The sequence below is a fragment of the Macrosteles quadrilineatus genome, unplaced genomic scaffold (genome assembly GCF_028750875.1).
Source record: "Macrosteles quadrilineatus isolate MER2022 unplaced genomic scaffold, UCM_ALF_1.0 Scaffold_5__1_contigs__length_97177068, whole genome shotgun sequence".
Classification (NCBI taxonomy): domain Eukaryota; kingdom Metazoa; phylum Arthropoda; class Insecta; order Hemiptera; family Cicadellidae; genus Macrosteles; species Macrosteles quadrilineatus.
The window spans coordinates 40,704,140-40,728,725 of NW_026542598.1; the positions used below are offsets into that span (position 1 = coordinate 40,704,140).

General features: G+C 35.3%; 1 protein-coding gene across 1 annotated transcript in view; it reads left to right on the plus strand.

Moving 5' to 3' along the window:
- LOC128993777 (elongation of very long chain fatty acids protein AAEL008004-like) overlaps window positions 1-24,586 on the plus strand; it is a 56,657-nt gene that overhangs the window by 30,351 nt on the left and 1,720 nt on the right. Inside the window, exons 2-7 of the mRNA XM_054417759.1 lie at window positions 6,593-6,726; window positions 8,055-8,245; window positions 19,294-19,374; window positions 20,016-20,072; window positions 21,087-21,192; window positions 23,039-23,175. Coding sequence (XP_054273734.1) covers window positions 6,666-6,726; window positions 8,055-8,245; window positions 19,294-19,374; window positions 20,016-20,072; window positions 21,087-21,192; window positions 23,039-23,175 — 633 coding nt within the window. The 5' untranslated portion in view covers window positions 6,593-6,665. The remainder of the gene's footprint in view (window positions 1-6,592; window positions 6,727-8,054; window positions 8,246-19,293; window positions 19,375-20,015; window positions 20,073-21,086; window positions 21,193-23,038; window positions 23,176-24,586) is intronic.

Here is a 24,586-nt window from a genome sequence, read left to right on the forward strand (position 1 = left end):
ATGTTATTCTTATGGAGGATAAGTAAACTGTTGTAGTTTGCTTATTTATTAACATATTTTGCCCAAATTTGGAAAATGTTTTTATTTCTTACTAACTATTAACATTTTACATAAAAAACACTTTAATCCTCCCTGTTGCAGCAAACCTAAGTATGTGTTAAACTGATTCAATTTAAATAGGGAATAAATGTGATATTTTTAAGGAGACATTTTAGTGTAAATCCAATCAGGCAAATGGAAATTCGCTTAGTCTGCAGGTTTGCTGCGGCGGGGGTATTTTTACATCTTAAGCCGTCGTTTTTCGATCTCTAAAGTATGTTGAAGTTCCCTACTTAAAACATTTAGATGCAAAGTTTACGTTGATCCATGTAAAAATACTTTTACGTTTCGTGACGGTAGATTTCTTTTATTGAGGCAGATCTCCTCTATCGATTCATAACGTTCACTGGAAAGTGGAATTCGATATCTTAAGTTATGCTCCAACACACCAGGTAAACAAATTATTCTTTAGTAAATGTCCGATGGTGATTAGTGGATTTAAACCCGGACGCCAGGACAGCCTCATTTTCCAATAGCTACACCAATGGCATCGGTGTATACTAAATCTTTATTACAAAATCTCACAAATAAAATTACCAAAGTCGTCTTCTGTACCACTCGCTGAGTACGCGTTGAAACATTTAGATACTTCTGTTGATATTTCACGCGTTGAGACATAAATTCATACCAATACTTCAGGAGTTGAAAGGTATCTTTACGATACCTCAATTGTTGAAAGATTTAAGTTGTCATCAAGATCCGCTACAAAGGCTCACTGTGGCCAAGGTTGGTACAGACTAGAGAATCACCCGGTTGCATAAAACAGTTAACACATTGCGCCACCCTGTTCTTGGCTATCCCTGACCGACATTCCGTCATTTTGGATCACTGGTCTCAGCTTTCGCAGCTTCCGGTGTCTGGGTTCCGCATACTCGGACTTTCCTAATTTGCTGGTTGCGTTATTTCGTGCATAAGGTATTCGATGCTGGGTGTGTTGATCAACCTCGATTCATTTTTTCCAGTGTATTTTGTTTCTGATTAGAACACTATTTTTGTGAGGTATGTTTTCAGGTTGTGTGATCTGTATAGTAGGGGCGAGTACTTTTGAAAGGGTAAGAAGTGCGTCAACCGTTAGTCTGACGAACCCTGTCTACCTGATTACGTGCTCGTACAGCGCGTGCTCGTACAGCGCACCAAAAAATGGCGGAATATCGTGCTCGTACAGCGCAGTCTACTTGGAACGCCCGTCTGTCTATCTGTCTGTCTACCTGCTCTGTATTCCAATGAACTAGCGGTACGAGCTTTGGGCTTTGTCTAATTTGTGAATGGCCGTATAAGTCCTGATTAAAACAACCATCACCAAAATCGTAGTTCGAGGATCCAGATTTGCACTTTATGTTCAAGGCCACTTGTGAGAGTCAATCAATTGAAGCTATGTCTTTAGTACTTTTTAAAATATTTAGCTGGCTCAAGACTTTTTTCCACCCTGTATATACAGTGCATACAGTAACGAATATAGTATATAATATAGATTGTAAGAGAGAGAAAGAGTAACCGGATGTAACATGTCATATTAACTCCCGTGATCTTTGTAACTTAATTGTATTATTGGTCATTATTATCCAATACTTATTCTTTGGTTTTGGGTTAATATTGTATTCCCATGTTCGGTTACATGATATTCTTCAACCAAGCCCATGATACAAACAAAAGACCAAATTGTCATTATTATAAAAAACAGCATTTGCACCAAAACAGTTTACAACAACAAATCGAACGATTAGTGTTTTGACAGGAGACATATAGTTATAATCAATTATATTAAGAAATGGTTTATATTTTAGGTTAAATTTTATTAAGTTTTTAAACAATAACATTTCTATGCGCTAAAAAACAAGCAAATAATATTCTGCTAAAGAGATGAGTGGAATATTATTCATTTCGCACTGGCATTTGATTTGTCCCTTGCATATTTTGTCACTCATATTTAACTTATACCTTATTGTAACTAATGGAAGGTTAAGAAAACTCAAGCCATAAATACTAAGAATTGAACTTGATTGAAATCAAAGAAGTACCTACCAGAGAAATTCTTCACTATCAATAAAGGTCAAAATACTATAGCCTAAAACTGAATGTATACTGTAATAACATAAGCCCTCAGAAAAGTGTGGTCTTTAGACATTATCAAATTGTGATTAAAACTAGACAAATTATACATAGCAGTATACGGAAATATGTAGTTAGATTGTATAACATTTTCAGAATATTTAACGTAATAACTGTTTGGTATTCAATTAATGAAAATTATTACATCTGAATAACGTATTTTTTTATGTACCGTACGTGCTTAATATGACTTAGAAGAAAATGCTTTGTTTAAATAACGTTAGAATTTTAAGTGATCTCTTTGACTATAAAAACATCTTCAGTATCCAATAGTCAATGGTAATATTAATCAAAAAATACCATAATTTTTATTTTATAATATACTTTTAATATATTTATTTTAAATTACAAACAAATTTTCGTTAAAAAAAATAGGGAATTCTTTTCCGAATTTGTTTGACTCTTCTATCCGACCGACTCTCATGATTGAGGTCTCAAATTGAAGTTATGCACTCTCAGACATCACATCAAGCATCGGCATGTATGCGATTAACTGTATTACTCGATCAAAACACATACATTTGATTTATTTTCGAATTCTTACTTCAATTTAAGGTGCATTTCACCAGTTATCTCTTATATTAATACGTGAGGGATGTTTTTTTGTGAACAAAACTCCTCCTTTATTTCTAGACAGATTTTAACGTTTGAGGTGTCAAATAATTCGTCTCAATTCGTAGTTTTGCATAAAGGTTTTAAAATTTTAAAAACTCTTACCCTTAAGGGCACGAGACGCTCTCAAAGGTAGCATTTTCCCCCATAAGAATTACATTGAAAACAAATTTAAAAACAAAAAAAGCTATATATAAAATGAAACTCACCAGCTTTTTGGGAGTAAATATTGATGTTTGTAATATTTAGGAGGTTATAGACAAATCTAAACAGTCAATCAGTTTTGTTGGAAGAACAGACAATTTCTTGAGTTTAAAGGAGAAATATTGAAAACAGGAGGAGGAGACAATTAATATGAAATCTTGTGCGTATGAGAAGAGAGATGATCAACCATACAAAATCAACACACAATCTTCGTCCAGCAACTGGTGACACTGGGAAGGTGCATCGACCGCTTTGCTAGCTACCCTCCTGCAGGTAATCGGGGTTGAGATATTCGGGCTTCAAAATATTAATTGTAAGACATGATCTAGGAGTTGCATTATTTGTACGGGTCAATGTTAGGTCTTTCGTGGAAATTAGACGGGTAAATGATTGGTCCTTCCTGGAATTAGGGACACCAAGATAACTGCGCTGTACGAGCACTGCGCTGTACGAGCACGCGCTGAAACAGCACGACACCGTCTACCTGTGACTGGTCAATGGTTTAAGGTTCGGGTCAATCCCAGATGACGAAGGTTCAGAAGAAAGGTTCCATCATACAGACTATAGACATAGTTGAATTCCAACAGGAAAATCCTGTGGTGCTGTCAATTATCAATTTCATCAACAAAATAGGTGGATAAATAAAAGGAATTCTTAAGTGAGATGCCAATATATCGTCAAACAATTTATACTGGATCACGATTCATCGTATACTGTATTAAGCTCGTGTAGTGTAGTATAGTACGTGGCGCTTCATCCCCCCAAGGTTAAAACCCTGCAATCGACAATGACTTTTAGCTATGATGGAATGCGACAACCCTCTACGCCTAGCTTGAAGTAGTTTGTGAAATGGCTCCGGGATAGAACCTACTACCTACGTGAAGAAAAGACATACGAAATGTATCCATGAACTAGTTCTGAGCAAAACATTTGCTCCTATTATTCCCTCTATATTTAATTTCACTGAATAACAGATTACTTATAAATAGAGACCGGATCAAGTGATCAAATCATCAAGCCATGCCTAACTTCAACTTTATACATGTGTTCCATCTCCACGAAACCACACATTTCCTCACATCAGTCGCAATTCCTGATTCACCCTAAAAGTCAAGATATCCTCAACTCGCGCCAAATGAGTTCTCGCGAAGTCGTCAGAGGCGCACTTTAACCTCCAGACCAGGCAGGATGTTTACTGCTGTCAAGGACGGAATCATTGCGCGGGCAATTCTATACATCACGCCAATTACGCGGGTTAAGTAATTGGTCGGACTGGCCAATGAAAGATCTTGCGTCTCACTCGTCATTAGCTTGATAGGGTGCCACGTGCGAGAAGATTCGCGAGGACGTGCAAGTTGGCGCGTCTTGACCAGACTCGAGGTCAGGACATGTTGGAACAGGTCGGAACACGTTACGGTCAAAACTGCACGTGCAGGGGCGTCTGCTTTGGTTTATAGGCATTGCGAATACCCAAACCAAGGACATGTTGAGGGAACTTGTTTGATCTCGAAAATTAGTTACTTTGAAATTGTTTATTGAATTGTTTCGAGGGTGTAAAATCGTGTTCTAGAAACTTATTTTGATTCCAGGGACTATGCTCTTGTTTTTTTATCTTTCGAATTTCTTGACTGTGGTACAAAATATGTTAGTGATCTATAACGGTATTAATACCAACTAAGGGTAATGTAACAGTTTACTATTCCGGATATAGATTTGCTTTAGTTTATAAAATGACCGTTCTATTGCTTAATGTTACAGTTAGGAAACGGAGCGAATGCCGTTCTATTCTTTGCTGTGGGGGTCATAAACTGTCAAAACCGTCAGGTAGGCCCGAGTCCGAGTGCCGTTTGACTCCACGGAACGTAAGAGTGATTCAGGGGAGAGGTATTAGTGGAAGTGGGTGTATTGAGCAGGATGTAACGGAGACTGAGACAGTTTATTAACTGGGCTACCCTAATATCGATTCAACTAGTAAACCTTCCTTCAATTGTTTGCATAATCAGCAAGTTTGGTTAGGTTAGGTTAGGTTATGATTGTTTCATTTCATCCCTCAAACAAGTTTTGCTCTTCCTGCCCCCTTGGTTGATCTTTCCACCCTCGTACCAGCCGCACCGTGGAACCGGTCACTGATATCTGGCTGGCACTCGCACCGCCAAGCCTCAGGCTGTAAAATGAAAAATTACCCTCGTCAAAGTTTTTAGGCAATAGGCACTCGGTCCTGCACTCCTGTAAATAGTAGACATCAACCCAATCTAGCAAAAAAGTTTCAGTCGTTCACAAGAAGGGTACAAAAGGAATCACGGTCGTCATAGCCATCATTGTTGAGAGGTTAAAAATTAATCACATTTGATTAAAAACTAAAACTGGACCAATACTAACTTGAAAATCGGTTTCGCGAACAATCAATCATAATGAACTGCGAGTTCTACAGTTGACAACCATTAATCTCACCCACCAGTAGCCGAGACAAGACTCTCATGTCACAGCTATTTGTCATTGGTCCTGGTCTTCTAGAGGGTCTCGTATGTTAATGTACCATTGTACTCTAATGCACGCGCTCCTGTAGCCTGTGTTAATTATTGTCTACACTCGCCCGTATAATTAACCACTTGCTTACTTGACTTTTCAATTACCGCGTGCATTAATCAACATTGCTCCACGTCGGGTCGTCTTTTGTAGCAATAAATTACAATGTTTCGTATAGTGCATACTTTTTGCTGCGTTGTTTAATTAATCACGTTGTTTTAGTGGATATAATAAAATTAGACTTCAATAATTTTTAGAAATATCTAGATTATTTAAGGTCTGAGCCTTGTGATCTGTGAGACTGGCCGAAATCGCTCATTTGTATCAACTTTGGAAAATATTTGCCGTCATGTAGTATATGCCGATATACGTTGAAAGACGTTATATCCGTATAACATCACCAATACCAATACTTTAACTTCCATCAAAGACGTTTGTGTTACGGAAAGTGTGTTTTTGAAACATTGGTTGTTAGGTGCGTTAAAATTATTGTTTTTTTATATTTACATTGAACCATGATTTTAAGGGTTTCAATAATATGGGAGACACAAATTTAGGGTGATAGCTGGATCTGTTGAGAAAATACTTAATATTTTACATTGAGGTTAGGTTGTTAAAATAAATATTTACATACGGTAATACAATGTCAATGATGTAACAAATATAGATGACAGAATTCAAGCTGCCAATCTGCTGCGTAGCTTTACCAACTGCTCGTTTGCGATCGTAGTTCGTAGTTGAACTTGTACTTTTGCGATTGCAGTGGTTGGCACCTCGTAATTTGGGTCACACAAAAGGGTCACGTTGTATCCCCATGAATATGACATCCACAGACGTTTAATGAGTTTGAACGTAAAAAAAATATATATTTTGAGTTTCCTTCATCAAAAAAACACAGGACAAACAACACAGAAAACAACAAAACATTTTACATTATTTGGTTGATTTAAGAATCATTGATTGCTAAAAATCTATGTGATGCTCTTTGGTTCGTCATATTTTGTATACAACTTGTATATTGATTGACACTTTGGTGTTCCAGACTGAGGAAGCACGCCCTTGCGGTGGTGTTTTGTAATTTTCACCACGACACCGCCTCTCCCAGACACCTCAAGATGGCTGGCCTTGTCAAGATGGCTGTTGACAGATACGTCAACCTCATGGACTCGATAAGTGGTAAATAAATACAATATTGAAAATGTAATAAAAACCTATAAATAACTAGTTGACACGATTTTTTGTTCAAAAGTAATTGTTGAGGTTAGAGATAAAGTAAATCAATGAATTAATATTGTTTAAAGTTCAGTTCATTCAATGAAGTTGTGTTAATATTTTGGGGGTTTGTGAAGATATCCTATCACTAGTTAGCTACACAGGTTCACAACTTTTCGATATATCTAATAGGTTTAAATATGCACAGAGCTATGCTGATATACCTATTTGTTTTAAAGCTCTCAACACTGAACACATAATGGATAAATAAACTCGTGACAAAACACCAAGAAGATGCTGAATTCCACGGTGAGCATTATGTTTTCAATTATAGCTTCCCAGAAATATTCACAAATGTTTGACCATACCTCAGATTTAACGATTGAATCCTTATGACACTTAAATTGTCATTAAGTTTTTATGGCTACGCAATTTTCTTATTTGCTTTACCTTATTTTCTTTCGTTTTGCCTGCTAATGTGACTATTAATATCTGAGAATATTTCATCCAAGAGTAAGCTACTAACTCCCTCAAAATAAGTAATTTTTTCACTACACAGTCCATTTTCAACCACCATAACCACATACTAAAACTGCCTGTTCCCGTAGAAAACGGTAAATTTCTGATGATCCCATGAAAGATCGAAACTTTCAGCAATTTCTTCCATTACTTTTATTTTATTTTGAACTCATGTCCCTCATGCTCCTAGTATCCTAGTATTATATCTTTACCTGTATATAGGTTCCTGAGCAAATTGAAAACATGTCACCTAAATAGTATTTGATACTTCCTTTTCCAGTATATCCACCACTTCATCATCATGCTCTCACCTAGAATGTTTTGCAGACATGTTACATTATGACCATAGATGTCCTCTTTTTATTCAGAACCCCCTTCAATTCAATACAATTTCACTAATATTTCATCTAGCATAACTTTCTTCTTTACAACAAATTAACACTTCCTTTTATTGATGTGGGTTTACCATTAACTATGTTCTTCTAACTATTCAGTATTTGTTGAAACCCCCGTTTCCTTTCTTCTTCGAAATGTTTTGCCTGTTCCCACGAATCTTTGGGTACTTCCTACAAGTGAACTGACTCCTAATATGCCCTCTTCAGCCTTTTCTTAGCAAAATGTTATCTCCCTCTTTCACACATTTTCTCTCTACTGTCACAACGAATCATTGTGCAAATTTTTGAACTACGTCCACCTAAAGCTAGCTATCCACTACTTCCCAAATAGGAATTTCCTCTTGACAAACTCCACGCCATAACCTCTTGTCTTTGCAGACCCGCGGGTGAATGACTGGCCGCTGATGTCTTCGCCCATCCCTACAGTGGCGATGGTGGCTGTATACCTCTACGTCGTCATCTTCCTAGGCCCCAGGGTCATGGCCAATCGTAAACCCTTCAAGCTCAACGGCATCCTCGTCATCTACAACGCCGCCCAAGTTGTCTTCAGCCTCGTCATGCTTTGGGAGGTGAGTCCTTAAATGAGTCATACAAGAGAATAGTCTTTAATTTCTTAGGCTGTTTACAAAATAATTGACCGCTTTTTGAGTTTTACAATGATGAAAAACAACCAATATGCTACGATGGTAGAGAAGAAGCTCAATATTAACCACAATGCTTGACACACCTAACGTCTCCAAAGTATGTGGTACAAAACTGATTGTATTGCCTATTGAGATGGGACACCACCTTAGAAGCGTATTTTTACCCAAACATGAGTGAAAAATGAGTGTAGAATAAAGTGTGATTACATGTGTAGCTTTGATGCCGACTAAGATCAGCTGCTTAAGTCCAGGAGCATTTACAGTCCGATGGTCAGGAATATCTGAGTCTAGTTTCGGACCATCAAACAGTCTATTTATGAGTCCAGTCAATGTTGTCTTCAACTCTCTATTTATATTAGTTTCCTTCTCAATAGTTATCATATGGTCAATAGCTCAAGAGGTTTACAGGTTTAGTAACTAACATTCAACGAACCCAAAACACCCTAAGTAAATCCATAATCATAATCATGCAGTCGCTGAATACACTTGTGCCTTAACTTGTTTTAACAGAACAAACATTTGGAAGCAATTCAAAAACTCCTCCATCAGTCTGTCATACCTGAAGCATATACTTGTACCCCATCTTCAATCATTCCCGCCCAAACCACCTCTACAAGGACACATCCAACACTCAAATCACATCAAACGCACACCTGACGCTGCACATCTTTCTTCTCTTGTATCATAAATACTCGAGATATTTGGACGCATCTTCACTCAACAGCTGATGTAGTGGATCAGCTGATGTTGATAGTCATGTGGCAGCCAGACAAAGACCCGCGTTATCACGTAACTAAGAGATCACACGGTATCAATAGGGTCCATGACCTTCAGGCGACCTTGGCTGGGAGAAAGTGGACGGTGATGCAACGGTTGCGCCATCAGCAGGTGCACTGGGTCTGGGGTTCGAGCTGAGGTGAACGGTTTAGACCGTTCCCCCTAAGCTTTCATTGCAGTGTGGATTAACTCTAGCGTATTACCTAGTTGAAATTTTTATTTAGTAGTGTATTAAAGTGAAAGTATTTCCGCAAATGAATATGGGGTTTCGCTAACCGAAATGTATTTGTTTATTGTGTACAGCAGTAAATAGTTTTAAGAAATGTTCGCGGACTTTTGCAATAACAAATAGGTAAAACGGGTTGCAACGAAGTTTTTTGTATCTGACATCTCGTTTGAATTTTCGATTACGCCTGGCGTATTAATAAACCTTGACATTTGTACTTTCTCACCTTAGGCCTGGATCAGATCGGTGATACGAAAACGTCATAGAATAACTATTCCTTAACACAAAGTTTTGACTATATGAAAATCAAGGGGCAAATGCAAAGTTAAAAGAGGCTGCCAACCTCTAAAAAAATCATCAATGGTGAAATCTCATTGCGAACAAAAATTGTTAACCGACAAACAAAATGTAGATGGTGCAATGTTTCAAGTTTTTATTGTGCTTTTGTTGTAATTGTTGTCAGAAAACCTGCAAAACTAATCAATCATGAAATTTTACTGTAGTTGAAAATTGAAATTTATATAGCTTGAGCTAAGATTCAAGTTATTTTTCGTCAGTTTGTTTCTTATTTTAGCCCCAGTGCTCCAATAGTTCCTTTTCCTGTTTGGAAGCGTTGGAATTGTCAATGTCTAAAACAATCCAATGACTTAGTGCAATGAAACGTATGAAACGAGTTTTGCAATAAAAGTTATTGACGACGATTCTACAATCAACGGTTGTAAATCAAAGCGTAGAGTTGCGACAGAGCTTTCTGGTTGGCTCTAAGGCTATGAAATGACAGAGTTGAAAATATGTACAGGCCATGCTTTGCTTTTTTTGAGAAATATCTGAAATTGCACAATGATAATTGTTTATGTCATTTATCAAATTTTAAATGCCACAAAATCGCTATTCAAATCATATGTGTTAAAGACACAAGCTACAGTTTAGTTTCTATAACACTTTTTTACATCTACGCCAGTGGCCTTTTTATTGAAGAGACCACTAACGAATGATTGTGACTGGCTGGGTAGGTTTGATTTTGAGAAAAGTCAGTAGCTTTTTTATGGTTCGAAACTGGACCCAGCTGTTTTTGGTCATTGGGATTTAAATTAATGGTCGTGAAACAGCTGATCTTAGTCAGTGACAAAGCTACACAGATCATCTCACACCATTCTACACTCATCCTTCACTCATATTTGGGGTAAAATACGCACCAAGACGGTGTCTCCTAATCACAATGATAATGATGATAAAAACTCTTTTTGAGCGAAGAAGATCCAAACCCATCGATCTGTTTTTGGATATGCCATGAATCAAACCATTCCCTCTCGCACCAAAGTACGAGACGCTACTAGCCTATCAACAAACCCAAACCCAAAATTGTCTTTTGGAGAACTCTGCAAAGGATTTGATGGACATATATCAACAGAAGTTCAATTTCTCCATTTTAGTCATTAAGTGCGTGTCTCGTCCTTGATCTTCAGGGGAAGCTGCCGAAACGTAGCCTCGAGGCGTCCTTTGGCCTCTCAACCTTGGGTTCAAAAGACGGATGACCGATGACCAATAGTGGGCTTGTACAGGAAAACCGAGAGTCCTTCGGAGTCTGAAGTTGTAAACAATAGTACAAATATTGTCCCTTTTAGTTTGGGCGTTATTTTGTAAAAAATGTATGTTGTTGTATGAGTATGCGTTGCTAAACACTCCACTATAAAACTTATTTCGTAAATCCCTGCATTATAAAGCTATAAACTCATATTTAAACAGAAACACCTTGGAACAAATAGTTGAATATATTTCAGTTTATGAGTTATCGGCTTGATTTGTTGACTAAGCTCAAAAATAAATCCTCACACATAGGTTAATAACTCAAAAGCTATTTTATGCTATAATAATTGTTATGGTGTTTATTTAAATGGAATCGGACAAAAAAACAAAATGAAAAATAATCAGATTGTTGAGATGAATCAGATCCCTAACTTAACAGCTACATAACAAAATAAACCCCATAAGCTCATTCCCTAAAGTGCAAAAATGCTTGGAAAATCCAACAACAGACATAGCCTTCGGACAAAACTGAAACCAACCGTTTTGTCACAGCTGATCTAGTCCAAAAGTTAACTTTTACAGCGTTTGGATACATATTTACCAAAGGTCAGCATAAATTCTACAAATGAGATGCAATCAGCATAGTTTACGTTGATGTCCGCTAGGGCGCAGCATGAAGCAATGCTGACGCAAGCTGTTGCGACGGAGTCATGCTCTACATGCTCTCTTAATTGTATCCTTCATTATCGCTGGTTAGCCACTCCATCTTTTATTTATCGGATCTCCAAAACCTTCATTACCGTATTCTTCTCTGAGTGGCCACACTTTACTCCCGTATTACAGTTTGATAGTGTTTTCAGGAAAGTCTAAAATTTAACTTAGCATTTTTGTCGGCTAAATGGTTCCTCGTATTTGTTTAATTTAAAATGTCGGTCAAGTGACATGTCGAGCAAGTGAGATGTCGAGCGAGTGGCATGTTGGTCAAATGGTAGACCCACTTCGGATACTGCAAGAAAACTGATATTTATAGGTCAAAACAAATAAATAAGAGAACTGTTTATACCATTTTAAAATTCACACATTTTGATTGTATCTGTGAATAAGACATTTCCTTAAACATATATAACAACATTTGTTATTAAAAGAATTTTGAAAACAGAATAAGGCTATAAATAAAGACACTTAAAACCTAAGGTTGAAATTGATCAGTATATAATTTATAATATATCCACTAATCAAGAAGGTACAATGACTTTTATACAGCAAATTATTATTGTCATAATTTATTCCTTTTCTATGTAAAATAGGATTCATCCCTATTTTACATTGTTAATTTAGTACCTATTGACATAAGGTCAACTTTTATAAATGATAAAACACTTCAATTTTATTTTGTTGAAAAGGCTACAATTTTAAATTTAACAGAACCTATTGAAGTGCTGTGTTCTGTAGTATTTATACCACAGAACAGTATTAGACAGTTTAGTACAGTAAACCTTGTTATAATTACATTACTAAACCAAAAGAGGCCCAATCCAAAAATAATACACTGCTTCTCTAGGTCATTAACACATTTTCAACTCTCACATGCATTGGTAAACTAGCGTCTAAAACCTTCCGGCCTGTTCACAACAGTCCTTGAATTGTTGATTTAGTCCTGCACCGTACTGGGAGAGGGGCTCCAATGTGAACTGGTGTTGACCTTAACTGATATGGATATCTTGGAGTTATTACACCTTTAACAGCTTCCGTAAGACTTAACTGCAGCAGAGAGTATTGTTGATGTATTCAGGAATTCATTGTCTGTTGTATCCTTCATTGTTTCTTTACTGAGGTACCCAAGAATTCATTAACCATTCTTGTATTTACCATGGTCTTATCACTACGTAGGTATTCAGGAATATGGTAATTTATTGTATAGTCCATGGTATTTTTATTATTTAGGTATCCAAGAGTCCATTAGTCCTTATGTAGCCATGGGTTTTGTGAAAGCGGAGGTATCCAAGATTGAATAATCCATTATTGTATATTCCATGGTGCTGATACTACTGAGGTATCCAAGAATTATAATCCATTTGTGTATCTTCCATGGGTTTTGTTATCGCTTAGGCATCCAGGAATTCATAATCCCGTTGTTAAACCTTTAAAAATGCAATTTACTACTAAAGGATCAAAAGATTCATAATTAATTTTAATATCTTCCATAGCTCCTTTACCAGTAGGCCCTAAGATATCTACGAGCCCGTAATGCATATATTGGTTTATCTTCCATGATTTTGTTTTTACTCCAATAATTTAATGAATCCAATAATTTGTTCATCTATTGTTGTACCTTGGGCTTTTTATCTGAGTCAAGCAAGAATTCATAATACGATTGTTTCATCTTCCATGATCTTGTTTTACTGTGCTGTCCAATTTTACGTCAACCCCTTGCTTTTGCATGATTTTGCCACTCACTACTTGGCTATCTAGGAGGTCTCGCCACTACACCTCCCATGGTATTCCATTAGGTAAACTATTCACTATTCCACACGTGGAATGATGTCAGTTCCTGTTTTAGTTTTAGTGCTTACACGATAACTTGCATGAGTCCCCGCGGGTCTTGTTCTTACCTACTGTAGTTGCGTGTTTTCAAACTATACATGTTATAAAACACAGTGAATATGTTTAATGTCGTATTAAATCAACAACAGTGAGTAAGGAAATAAAATAATAAACAATATGAAATAATAAAATAACTATATAAAGGCTAATGCACACAGTTAGCAGGTTTTTAAATCAGCTTGTGTATAACTATTGTTGATTAAGCTGTAGAATCTTTTTTATGCATCAAGATATTTAATTAACGAACAGAATCTCAATTAAGTGCTGAGAAGGTTTACAATTACCTACTGTAATCAGACATGTCAGTTAACAATCGAACAATAAATCAAAATTGGCACAATAAAATGTATAAAAATTTCAAATACATGGGTTTGAACCGGGGCTCTTTGGGACCGTAGCTCTGCACTCTACAACTATACCAGCTAAATCTAACCCCTCCCCCCTCATTCAGAACACTAGTGGTATTTGTGTTTACCAAATCGTTTTGTACCATTTACCATTTGTTATTTGTTTTATACAGGAGTCATTTACTTAAAATGTTCACATTTTCCTAAACTATCTACGATACAGTGCCATTCCCCTGTCGTCAATAGTACATACCCTCAACATTATCTTTGTTTCGCTACTCAAACAAACTACACCAAGTAGGTTAGGTTTGCTCAGTAACTGAATATTTTAAATGGAAGTACATAATAGTATTCTTTAATGTACAAATAACCTAACCTAACCTAACCTAGTGTGATGGATATACCAGTAATCCCCAGGTGTGCTCGGTTTAACAAAAGTGTATCTTAGTTTCCTCTCAAAATAAAAACCATACTTTTTAACACAAAAAGACACATTTCCCAGAAAACATCAGCAATGACAATTACCCGTCAAAACATGATTTTTCACACCAATCTCCAGGGTCACAGCCACGTGTTGGCAGCTAGTTGCTTGGTTGTCGTGACGACCAAGTATGCTAATAGTAATACCTAACTAGTCGAGTAATGTAATAGATAGCCTTACGTAACTAATGTAACCTGTAATGCCCGTGAATTACTTGTTTTCGTCACTTCTCTCGCTCTCTCTCTCTCCCACTCATAACCTTGGTCTTTCTCCGTCCTACACATTACGTGAGTCATGACGACTTGGCGGTAAAGTCACAATTTACTATATCTAATCGAAAAAATGTTTCAAAGTATTTTTATGTCTCGTTGTTATAAGTTTCCCGGGATTCTTCAGTCACATACATACCATAGAATACTACCTAGCCCTCTAGAACGTCAGTAACTACAGTATGCTTAAAACTTTATTTTGAATATGTTCTATGTCAACAACTCTATATAATTCATCTTAATTTTTGAATATGTATATTCAAAATAGAACAATATTTTAAGGACCGAGTTTCCTATTACTTTTTTGGCGTTGACAATTTTGTTAACAATAATATATACCGTTGGTGTTTTAATTTCTGTTAATTTTGCATCTTGTTAAAAAAACCATCGGATTTGATATAAGTAATCATCCCACTAAAGAAGAAGAATTGTAGCAGAGAATTTTAGAAATGTTCAAAATCTTATTTACAAATAGAAAACGTTTTTAAGATAAAGATATTAGCTCAATTTTGCTTTAACTTGAATCTGGCAGTCCTTGATTATTAATAAACAGGTTTTAAATAAACTACGTTTTTAACAAACAGCTGATTTTATTCAGCAATAATGCATTCTCCAAACAGCTGATCCTAGCCAATTACAAAACTACACAACATTATGCATTCATGTTCAGATTAGAATACTTACTCATAATTCAACTGTATTTAGTAAAGTAATAAGAGATCGTCTAAGCTTGTTTGGAATAAATCTCGATTGTTAAACCTAAATCCATTAAATACCTTGACTAACCTTCTCACTAATTATACTTACAAATTCCCTTCTACTTGCTGATTCTGCTGGACGAAAGGTTATAGTAATTAGTAGATACAGCTGTTTCTAAAAGCTCTACAATTTCCCATGCTCTGGGTTTCGCAGTCACAAGATAAGAATGAATGCTCCTGTAACAATATTAAAGTGTTATTAGGGGCAAGCAATCGTTTGATAGACAAGTTAAATGTACTGCGAATGCTGCGAACATAAAACTAGAATTAGTCTTACCTAATGCTAACCTCTAGACTACACCTCGCCCAGTTGCAATGTGAAACTGATGTCATATAGTTTGACAGTGAACGTTAATTGTGGCCATAATTTATTTAGGTAGAATTTCGATGATATGTTTAACCGTTTATTAAAAGGAGTCTCCGATTTTTAAGATAGCTGCAATAACAGTAGTAACCAAAAACACCGTGAAATCATAAGACAATTAAGTACTGTAAACATTAGCTGTTATAACAACTAATGGTATTTCCGCAAGTAATTTTGCCATGTTATATTTAATGTATATAGACCCCCATTGGGGTTCTTTCTGCATGTTTAGCATATCGTTTACTGGTGTGGTCTTTTTTTATCGGGCAAGTGAAATACCATCCTTAAGTATTTCAAAAAGTTAAATACGCAGTTATTCTTAACATTCTAAAAGGTCCCAGTAAAATGGTCATTTGAATGTACATTTAGTTATATATAGTGGTGAAGCAATTCGAAAATATACAAATTTTTGTAATTTACTAGAAAAAGGTGCAAATGTTCGTGAATCTTTGATGTAACTAAATAAATATTTAATTGGCTAATTGTGTTTTTTCGCTCCACTCCAAATCTCCCTACTAGTTTTTAAAATAATTTTCTGAGTAGGATATGTTTATTTAATTTGCTACGAGTTTAAAATGTCCATCCAAAACGTAATGTTTAAGTACCCTTGATGTGGTCTACATTGTTTTTCGCAATTTATAAATTAATTTCAACACAACTTTTTTTCTTTCTAGCTTCGTAGTTAGCGACTTACTATGGGTGAAACTACCACTTTTGACATTAAAATGGCAGACGTAAACTCATAATCTTTGCCATGGATCTCCCAGGACGCGTCCGTGAGGCGACGTGGTGATTTATAAAAGGACAATGATTCCCCTCAGAGCCTTGAACCTTCAGGGTAAAGTACTGGGAAGCCCGGATCCTCAATTACAGACGACTTGAACTGAAACCGACAAGGCGTACTTACTTGTGCATTCTAGAAACGTCTTTAGATCCTTCTGTTTAACATTTTGTCATATGATTTTTCCAACGAGATATAGCTGAAAGAATTGTCTGTTCCTTGTTCTTTAATTCTCCTTCTCTTGTAGTTCTTCATTTTCGTTAATTTTTTCCTGTCTCCCGTCGTTACAAATTCGTTGACTACTGCAATTCGTTGATTCTACTTTTTATACTTCTGTGACAGCTCTTCTTCGAAGTTTTCTTTATCAAACTCTTCATCCGTCCCTAAAATCCTTTCTCAGTCTTCGTATCCATCTACTTCATAAATTATTGTAGTTCTTTTACTTCGTTTTTTTTTATCAACCTTTTCTTCCCAGTTTCTTTCCTGACTACCAACATTCAAATCTGTTTGCTTCTTCTTCGACTTCTCCTATTGTAACTTTTTCTTCGTTGTTGATTTTTTACTTTTTTCCTCTTAGTTTGTCTCGTACTCCCTCGTAAAAGCTATTCATTGTCGTCATGTCTTCTATCGATCCTTTTTGCAATTCTTTGCTTTTACTATATTCTTTTCAGTGTCCGATTCAACCCATCATTGTCTACTTCTACCACTATTTTTTGCTTCTGGAATTGTTCTGTTTAACGTGGTGATAATTCATTATTAGGCCCTATGTGAGGTTTTGTTTCAAATACATTTGCTTTTGTAGTTTTCATACTTTGTCGTTTTGCCGGCTGCAATAGTCTACTAGCTACTGTACTAGGCTCGTAAGGAATCGCCTTCAAATTGGAAACAGCAATTATGATACATCCTGCTCAGTCGGCCAATGCTGTAATTCATTATTTATTAAGAATAAAATTTACGTAATAATGTTTATGCAATTTCTAAATGCAATTGGTGCTCGAAATTCAACCATTTATCTAGAGCTGTTAGTATATTAAGTCTAATAAATTATAAAACTTTTTTGTCAAAATTTCTTATTACAATAAAACACAGATACTAAGCATCTGCAAACAAAATAAATTTATTGTACAACTTATTAATGTAATTTTGAAACCCAAACAATAAAAGATAAAATTAATACAAAATAGATACTTAACAAGCTACCTTTCTTATGAACAGTAATTCTCTAGCAATCTTTATAAATCATGTTCTATGATTTTTAACTCAAAAGTAGATCCATCATTAAGAAAATGTAATTAAAAAATATATGTTTAGATTATTGTAAAACACACTATAGACTAATCTTTCACAAAAATTATGAAACTAGAAAAATTTAACTGTATATTTTGGATTAGGTGGGGTGTAAAACATGAATAAACATGTATATTCATGTTTACAGTAAGTTAAACATTTTAACCTAATAAGCCTATATATTTTTTTTTATTGTCTAATATTTTTATCACCATGGCGGTTGTCATAACAGAAACATGTGATCTGACAACAACTGTCAAAGATTGGCGCAGAGCCAGAGGTTATGTTACACTCTGAACTTTAGACCTCTTCCTTGTTCCCCTGACACTATGACCCACATTGAGTGATGGCAAAGAGTGAAACAACTCACTCAGCTATCAGCTGATGTCTAGACAGCTGATTTATTATTGCATCAGCTGATTTTTTCACCACATGATCAACTGAGTGAAAACTGATTGAATGTAAAATCTGCATTCTTAATAGGGTATTTAATTATAAGTGTACTTTAAATATGAGATAGGTGCCGTGTGGATTTCAAATAAAGAAATGTAAATAAGTTAAGGGCGAAATTAATGACAGTTTATATGTTCCAAGAATTTCCAAATGCTAAAACATATTTCTTCCTAGAAGCTTTTGTGTTGCTCAACATCATTTGTGAAGAACTGTTTATTTTTAAATTTGTTTATGTTATATTAGTTATAAATAACCTTTTTGTCAGGTTCTTAAGGCAAAGCATGGTAAATAAGTTACTACAGTAGTTGATTTATAATTCTCACAGCATTGTTGCTGTCAAAGTTGTTTTGACAATCTGCGCCATCTTAATCCTATATATAAGTAAAAAATTTAAAGAAATTTATTTTTTTGGTCGAAATGTTAATTCTTATAAATCATTTTTAAAAGATAAAATAATAAAATTCTATTTGTTTGTTCCTATATAGAATTGTATACGATTAGCTTGCATGACCAGTAACGCTGCAACTGATATTATTTATCTTTCACTTCAACGATCATAACCGCAGCAATTATAGTTACAGCTGTATGGCTTGCAGCAGTGTCATTCTTGCTACGTGAGTCATTTCAACATAGCTGGAATTCTTTCAAGTAAAAAGTTTATCAACTTGTTTAGTTATTGTAGAACCTCTTTCACAGGAATCACTATTAAGATCAGATAAATTAGGGAGTAGGGATGAGGGATATTTTAGTATGCCCACAATCATAATCAACACACACATCAAAATATGCTTCAGATTTTAAGGGTAAGGAGTCTCCTTGAACTATTTAAAGTGAATGGCATTAGCTATGCTAACTGGGTGGTGAGTATAGTGCTCATCTGCTTTAAGGATGCAAGAAAAGTTAGAATCTTCTTTATGGTTAATTGGACCCAGCTGTACATCATTGGATAAATAAACAGCTGATCTGAGTAACAAAACTATGATCTCATTCATTCAACAGAATCCTTCACTCACTTTGCCTTAAAAAATATAGAATGTGTCCCCTTAAAAAATAACCATAAAATCTAATCCTAATTCAACAATATTTTCTCATGTTCCAGCACCTAATGAGTGGATGGCTGCTAGACTACAGTTACAAGTGTCAACCTGTTGATTATTCCCACAACCCCACTGCACTTAGGGTAAGTGTTCTATCATTCACAATTGGTAAAAAAGTTCCAAAAATTGAATACTTGCACAAAGATTTCTAGACGAAAATTTAATTTTGTGACAGGTTTTGTTTGGGAACCAGGAATATACAGTAATTTTATTTGTTATTGTTTGGTTTAAATTTTTTTCTCATAGACTAAATGGAACTCGTAAAAACTATCGTTTTAACAGAAAATGATTGATGTTGTTCTGATAGTTACATGTTTTATCACTTCCGTAATATTTTTTACTTTGGTGCTTATACTAACTCTCTGCTTTCTAAAGGTACATTACCATTTTAAAAGTTCAAATGGGACATGTTTCAGAGAAAAATATCATAAACGTAACATTAACGAATACTTATCCTAACAAGTACTAGATTTTCCGACTAAATAAATCTCAAGGTAAATTTACCCAGATGACTTCCTTGTAGATTTTGGTAAGTAAATGTCCCACAAAGTAAGTTTATTCAGCCTCTTGTAAAAGTTGGCAAACTGTACCATGAACATTTGCGTTAAATAATTTAAGCAATAAATATTTAACAATAAACATTTTCTTAAACTTTATTACACATGATAACTGTGATACAACCTATTGGAACTTGGAACAATTTATAACAATTTTGATTTTGCAGATGGCTAGTCTTTGTTGGTGGTATTACATCTCAAAACTGACAGAGTTTGTGGATACGGTAAGTTTTGTCACCGAGTGATTACGATCACTCGATCACCGCATCCCATCATCATCACCGGCTGCCACGATCATTCAGGATTCGCCTAACTGATGATTCATTGGTCTTAATTCATTTTATTCATAACTAAACCGCAACTTCATTCATCCTTAGTTGCATGGAAACGTTGCACGAAAGCTTTCAATGCATCCAATTCTATTTTAGTGGATAGTTGAGGTTTTGTCATGTCATCCATTTTAGTAGATAGCTGAGGTTTTGTCATGTCATCCATTTTAGTGGATAGCTGAGGTTTTGTCATGTCATCCATTTTAGTAGATAGCTGAGGTTTTGTCATGTCATCCATTTTTCATATAGAAAAAGTAGTTAAGATTGTTCAGGCATGTAAGCTGGACTTAGAGTTTTTAAATTCTAATTGAAAAACAGCTTTTTGGATTAATCTTTTTGATAAGTATCAATGTTTTGTTTCTTAATTTTCAAAAAGAATATGTAGATTTTTCATCTAAATACATTTTTGGCAAAAAGTGTTATAAAAAGTTAATATCATGAGTATATTACAGGACTTATAGTTTTCCAGATTATTAATATATACAAAATATTACTCTCTGGATGGTAAGTACTGGTTAAATATTATCTATGTATTATTATTAGTTATAAAATCCAAATTTTGTACAATGACATAAGGCATTACTTTTTTGGTAAAAATACATTCTTAATGCAATCTTTAGGTTGTTGCCTATATGTAAACACCTAAAAATATTTTCTTTGGTATTCTAAGGTGTAAAGATCGACTGGAGCAATAGTTCCAAGTCAAGGGTATGCTACAGTTTGGTGATGGTCAATGGTATTTTATTGTTTAGAATAACTAGCGTTTCTAAACATGTTTATACACCAAAAAATAACGTCTTTCTGAACTGTTTTGTACTCTAGTTTTGAATTCCGTATTATATTTTGTATATTTATATTTGTTTCATTATCAACTAAAGTGATAGAGTATCTGACAATGGGGTGTTTCAGATATTCTTCGTTATGCGGAAGAAAGACAACCAGATAAGTCTGTTGCATCTGTACCATCACTCGCTCACACCCATCGAGACTTGGGTCTGCGTCAAGTTTCTCGCAGGTAAAAGTTGCAGATTTCAATAGTTTGTTTTTTTTTTCCTAAGGACGCTAGGCACGAGCCTGGGATTGTTTTTCACATTACTTCAGGCTAGACCTAGGGGTTGCGGCATTATCACTTAGATAAAATCCATTGGTGACTTGGTGGGGATCGAACCCGGGACCTCAGGGACCGAAGTCCCGCGCTCTAACCACCATGCCAGCTCGCTCCCCTGCGAGATTTCAATAGTAGATAGACGTGGAAGCGTAATTGGCATGTGTAAAAAAAGTAAGATACTTTTGATTAGTCATTGTAGATATTTTTGTGGGGTATAGTTGAAATGACAGAAAGTCATACCAAGTATAATAATATGCCTATAATTAATAATCTTGTCCGACAAAATTGATTTGACATATAGTTTTTTACCCATTCCTGATTTTCAATTTTAGGCCATTTATTAGGGAATCTTTAACAAAGAAACTTGACTGTAGTGAAGTCATACTTCTTCATGACAGATATATACAGGGCGTTTCGGTAAAGCGTAGCAGGCTGTGCAGATTCAGATTCTACATGCAAAAATAAGTTGAAAATATAGAATAACTTTGTTTCGATTTCGGCTTAGTTTAGCCGTAATCCGCCATTTTGTATTTTTTTGAAAATAATAAATAATTTAAAAACTCTTGGAGATATTTTTATGAAACTTGGTATAAACTTTTAGGCTACAGGTATAAACATTCTCCAAAAATATCTTTGATCAGGCTCATCAAATTTCAAAATGGCGGCCATTTAAAATTTTAAAAGTAAAATTCAATTAAAAAAAGCCATTAAAACAAAATTTTAATTGACCACCATTTTGAAATTTGATGAGCCTCATCAAAGATATTTTCGGAGAATGTTAATGCCTACAAGGTGCCTAGGTAATGCCTTAAAGTTTATACAAAGTTTCATAAAAATATCTCTAGGGGTTTTTGAAATATTAATTATTTTCAACAAAATACAAAATGGCGGATTACGGCTAAACAAAGCCGAAATAAAAACATGTTATTCTATATTTTCGACCTGTTTTTGCATGTAGAATCTGAATCTGCATAGCCCGCTACGCTTTACCGAAACACCCTGTATACAGTGCTCGATTTGTAACAAATGAGGTGCCGGAACGGAACTGTAACCTATTTAATGTGATTTGTACCTATTTATGCCAATATTTTTATCTTTCCGAAAGAGAAGTACCGGAATTGTGGTAAAGATTTCTTGAATCTGCCATATTTTGAATATTTGAGTGGCTGCCATTTTTTACTCATAGTAGTTCTGTTGAGCTCAAATTTGCGGTACGGTATTGTATTCTACTAATAAATACCTTTAATTTTATGTGCATACGTTTATGATTTTCTTCCGACTTCTAGGCTCTTCCCTGAGAAGGTATGCGTATAACAATGCAAATTATATGCAGCTTTAAATTGCATTTTCGACTCGGTGGTCTGATTGAGTTCGGGTTTGCGGCATTGTATTTAACTAACAAAGACCTTTAATTTGATGTGCATATCTACCTATGCTTTTATTTAAGACTTTCTTCTGACTCCTAGCTAAAGTCTCTGAGGAGGTAGCACATCATTGAATAATGTGTTAAAATGAGTTTAATGCCCAAAAAATTTTTACCAAGTTTTGGAGCACTTTCTTCATTACCGTATGTTTTTAAATATTTAACTGTCCCGGGACTATTTTCCACCCTATATAATTTTACAAAAGATATGTGCAAAATTAAGTAGCTAAATTCTAAGGAGGTTTACCTCAAACTGGTAATTTGATGACTATTATACATCACTAATATTTTACACTGCGATACAAAATGAGAACTGTTTGACATTCGCAGGTGGTCACGGAACCTTCTCTAACCTGGTCAACAACCTGGTCCACGTGATCATGTACTTCTACTACATGATGTCTGCTCTCGGACCTCAGTACCAGAAGTACCTCTGGTGGAAAAAACATCTCACCACCCTCCAACTTGTGAGTACTTGTATTTTTATTTAATTGTAAACGTCATTATTATTTTTGAGACAATATCAACCAGGTTTATTTTATGCTGGATTTTAATGGTAGTTAAGGATAGAATGCATTGAGATGATCGGTGTAGCTTCGATACCAAGATTAGGTGTTTCTTAGTCTGGATATTAACATAGACAAAAAGAACTAAATATAGACCGTCAGCCGTGCTGCGGTTACCATAAGTTCTGGCGCACACCGCTGGGAGTGCCGTGTAGTTACGTAGCGTGTACGCCGTAACTACATGGCGCTCCCAGCGGTGTGCACCAGAACCTATGGTAACCGCAGCACGGCTGACGGTCTATAATATTTAATTCTTTTTGTCTATGATATTAATCGAGGTGAATAAGCAATTAAGCATACCACCTCAATACATGGGTAGCTGGGTAGTTTTTACAGTGTTGAGTTGATTTAATAATCGGAAGATGAAGAAAGTCAGTTGATTTTAATGGAAGGAAACTGGACACCCCTTTACTCAATGTATATGTTAACTAATAAAGGTTCATTGGTTTTTAGCGATGTTTTATCTAAATAAGATTAGTTTTGTTCAAGGAAAGGTTCTAGGCCAGGATTTTGAATTGTAGAATAAGGAGGATAGTAGCTGGCTTACCATGAAGAAGTTGAGGTAGGCCATAGGACATACAGAAGACAGAAGGCCATATGAACACAAAATATATTGAGAATGATTCACTGAAAAAAATATTAAACTTGAGGTAAAACCATGTAAAACATAACAGAAAACAAAAACAAAACATTTTACAATCCACTAACAGCTGTTGCAAGTAAATACATATCAAAAATTAGATTGAAAGTTAACATCTGTGGCAAAGTTGACACCACCGATTTGATTGATCGGACCTATGTTTTTGTCAGTTAGATAAGATTATTGATACCAAAACCAAACCAAAGATTAGCTGTTTCACAATGAAATTAAATAAATTTATTTATTATCACTACATACAGTAAACAATATTTTTATTTCACATGATAGTGAGTTTTTAGTGTGTCAATTAGAGAGGCGATCAGAATGCACACAAGAACCATTCCCCCACCACCATCGCTTTTGTTATTTTCCGCAGTTGTTTCAACAATTAATTACTGTTGGAATCATTTATTACCACTAGCGTCTAGTAGTGTGACTCTCAGTGTTGATGGAAGCCTTACCCTCATCATTCCAAACGTCATACTAATTGACATGATCTTCACTCACCAATAAAATACTGTATTTAATTGTTATAGAGGGAGGAAATCGTTATCGTAATAGACATGATTATCAATAAATACTTCCAGGAACTCAAAAGATTAATGTGTCCTTAAAGCCACATATACACGAGGCCACCAAGCAGGCAACCTGGCTATTGCATTTCAAGTTACC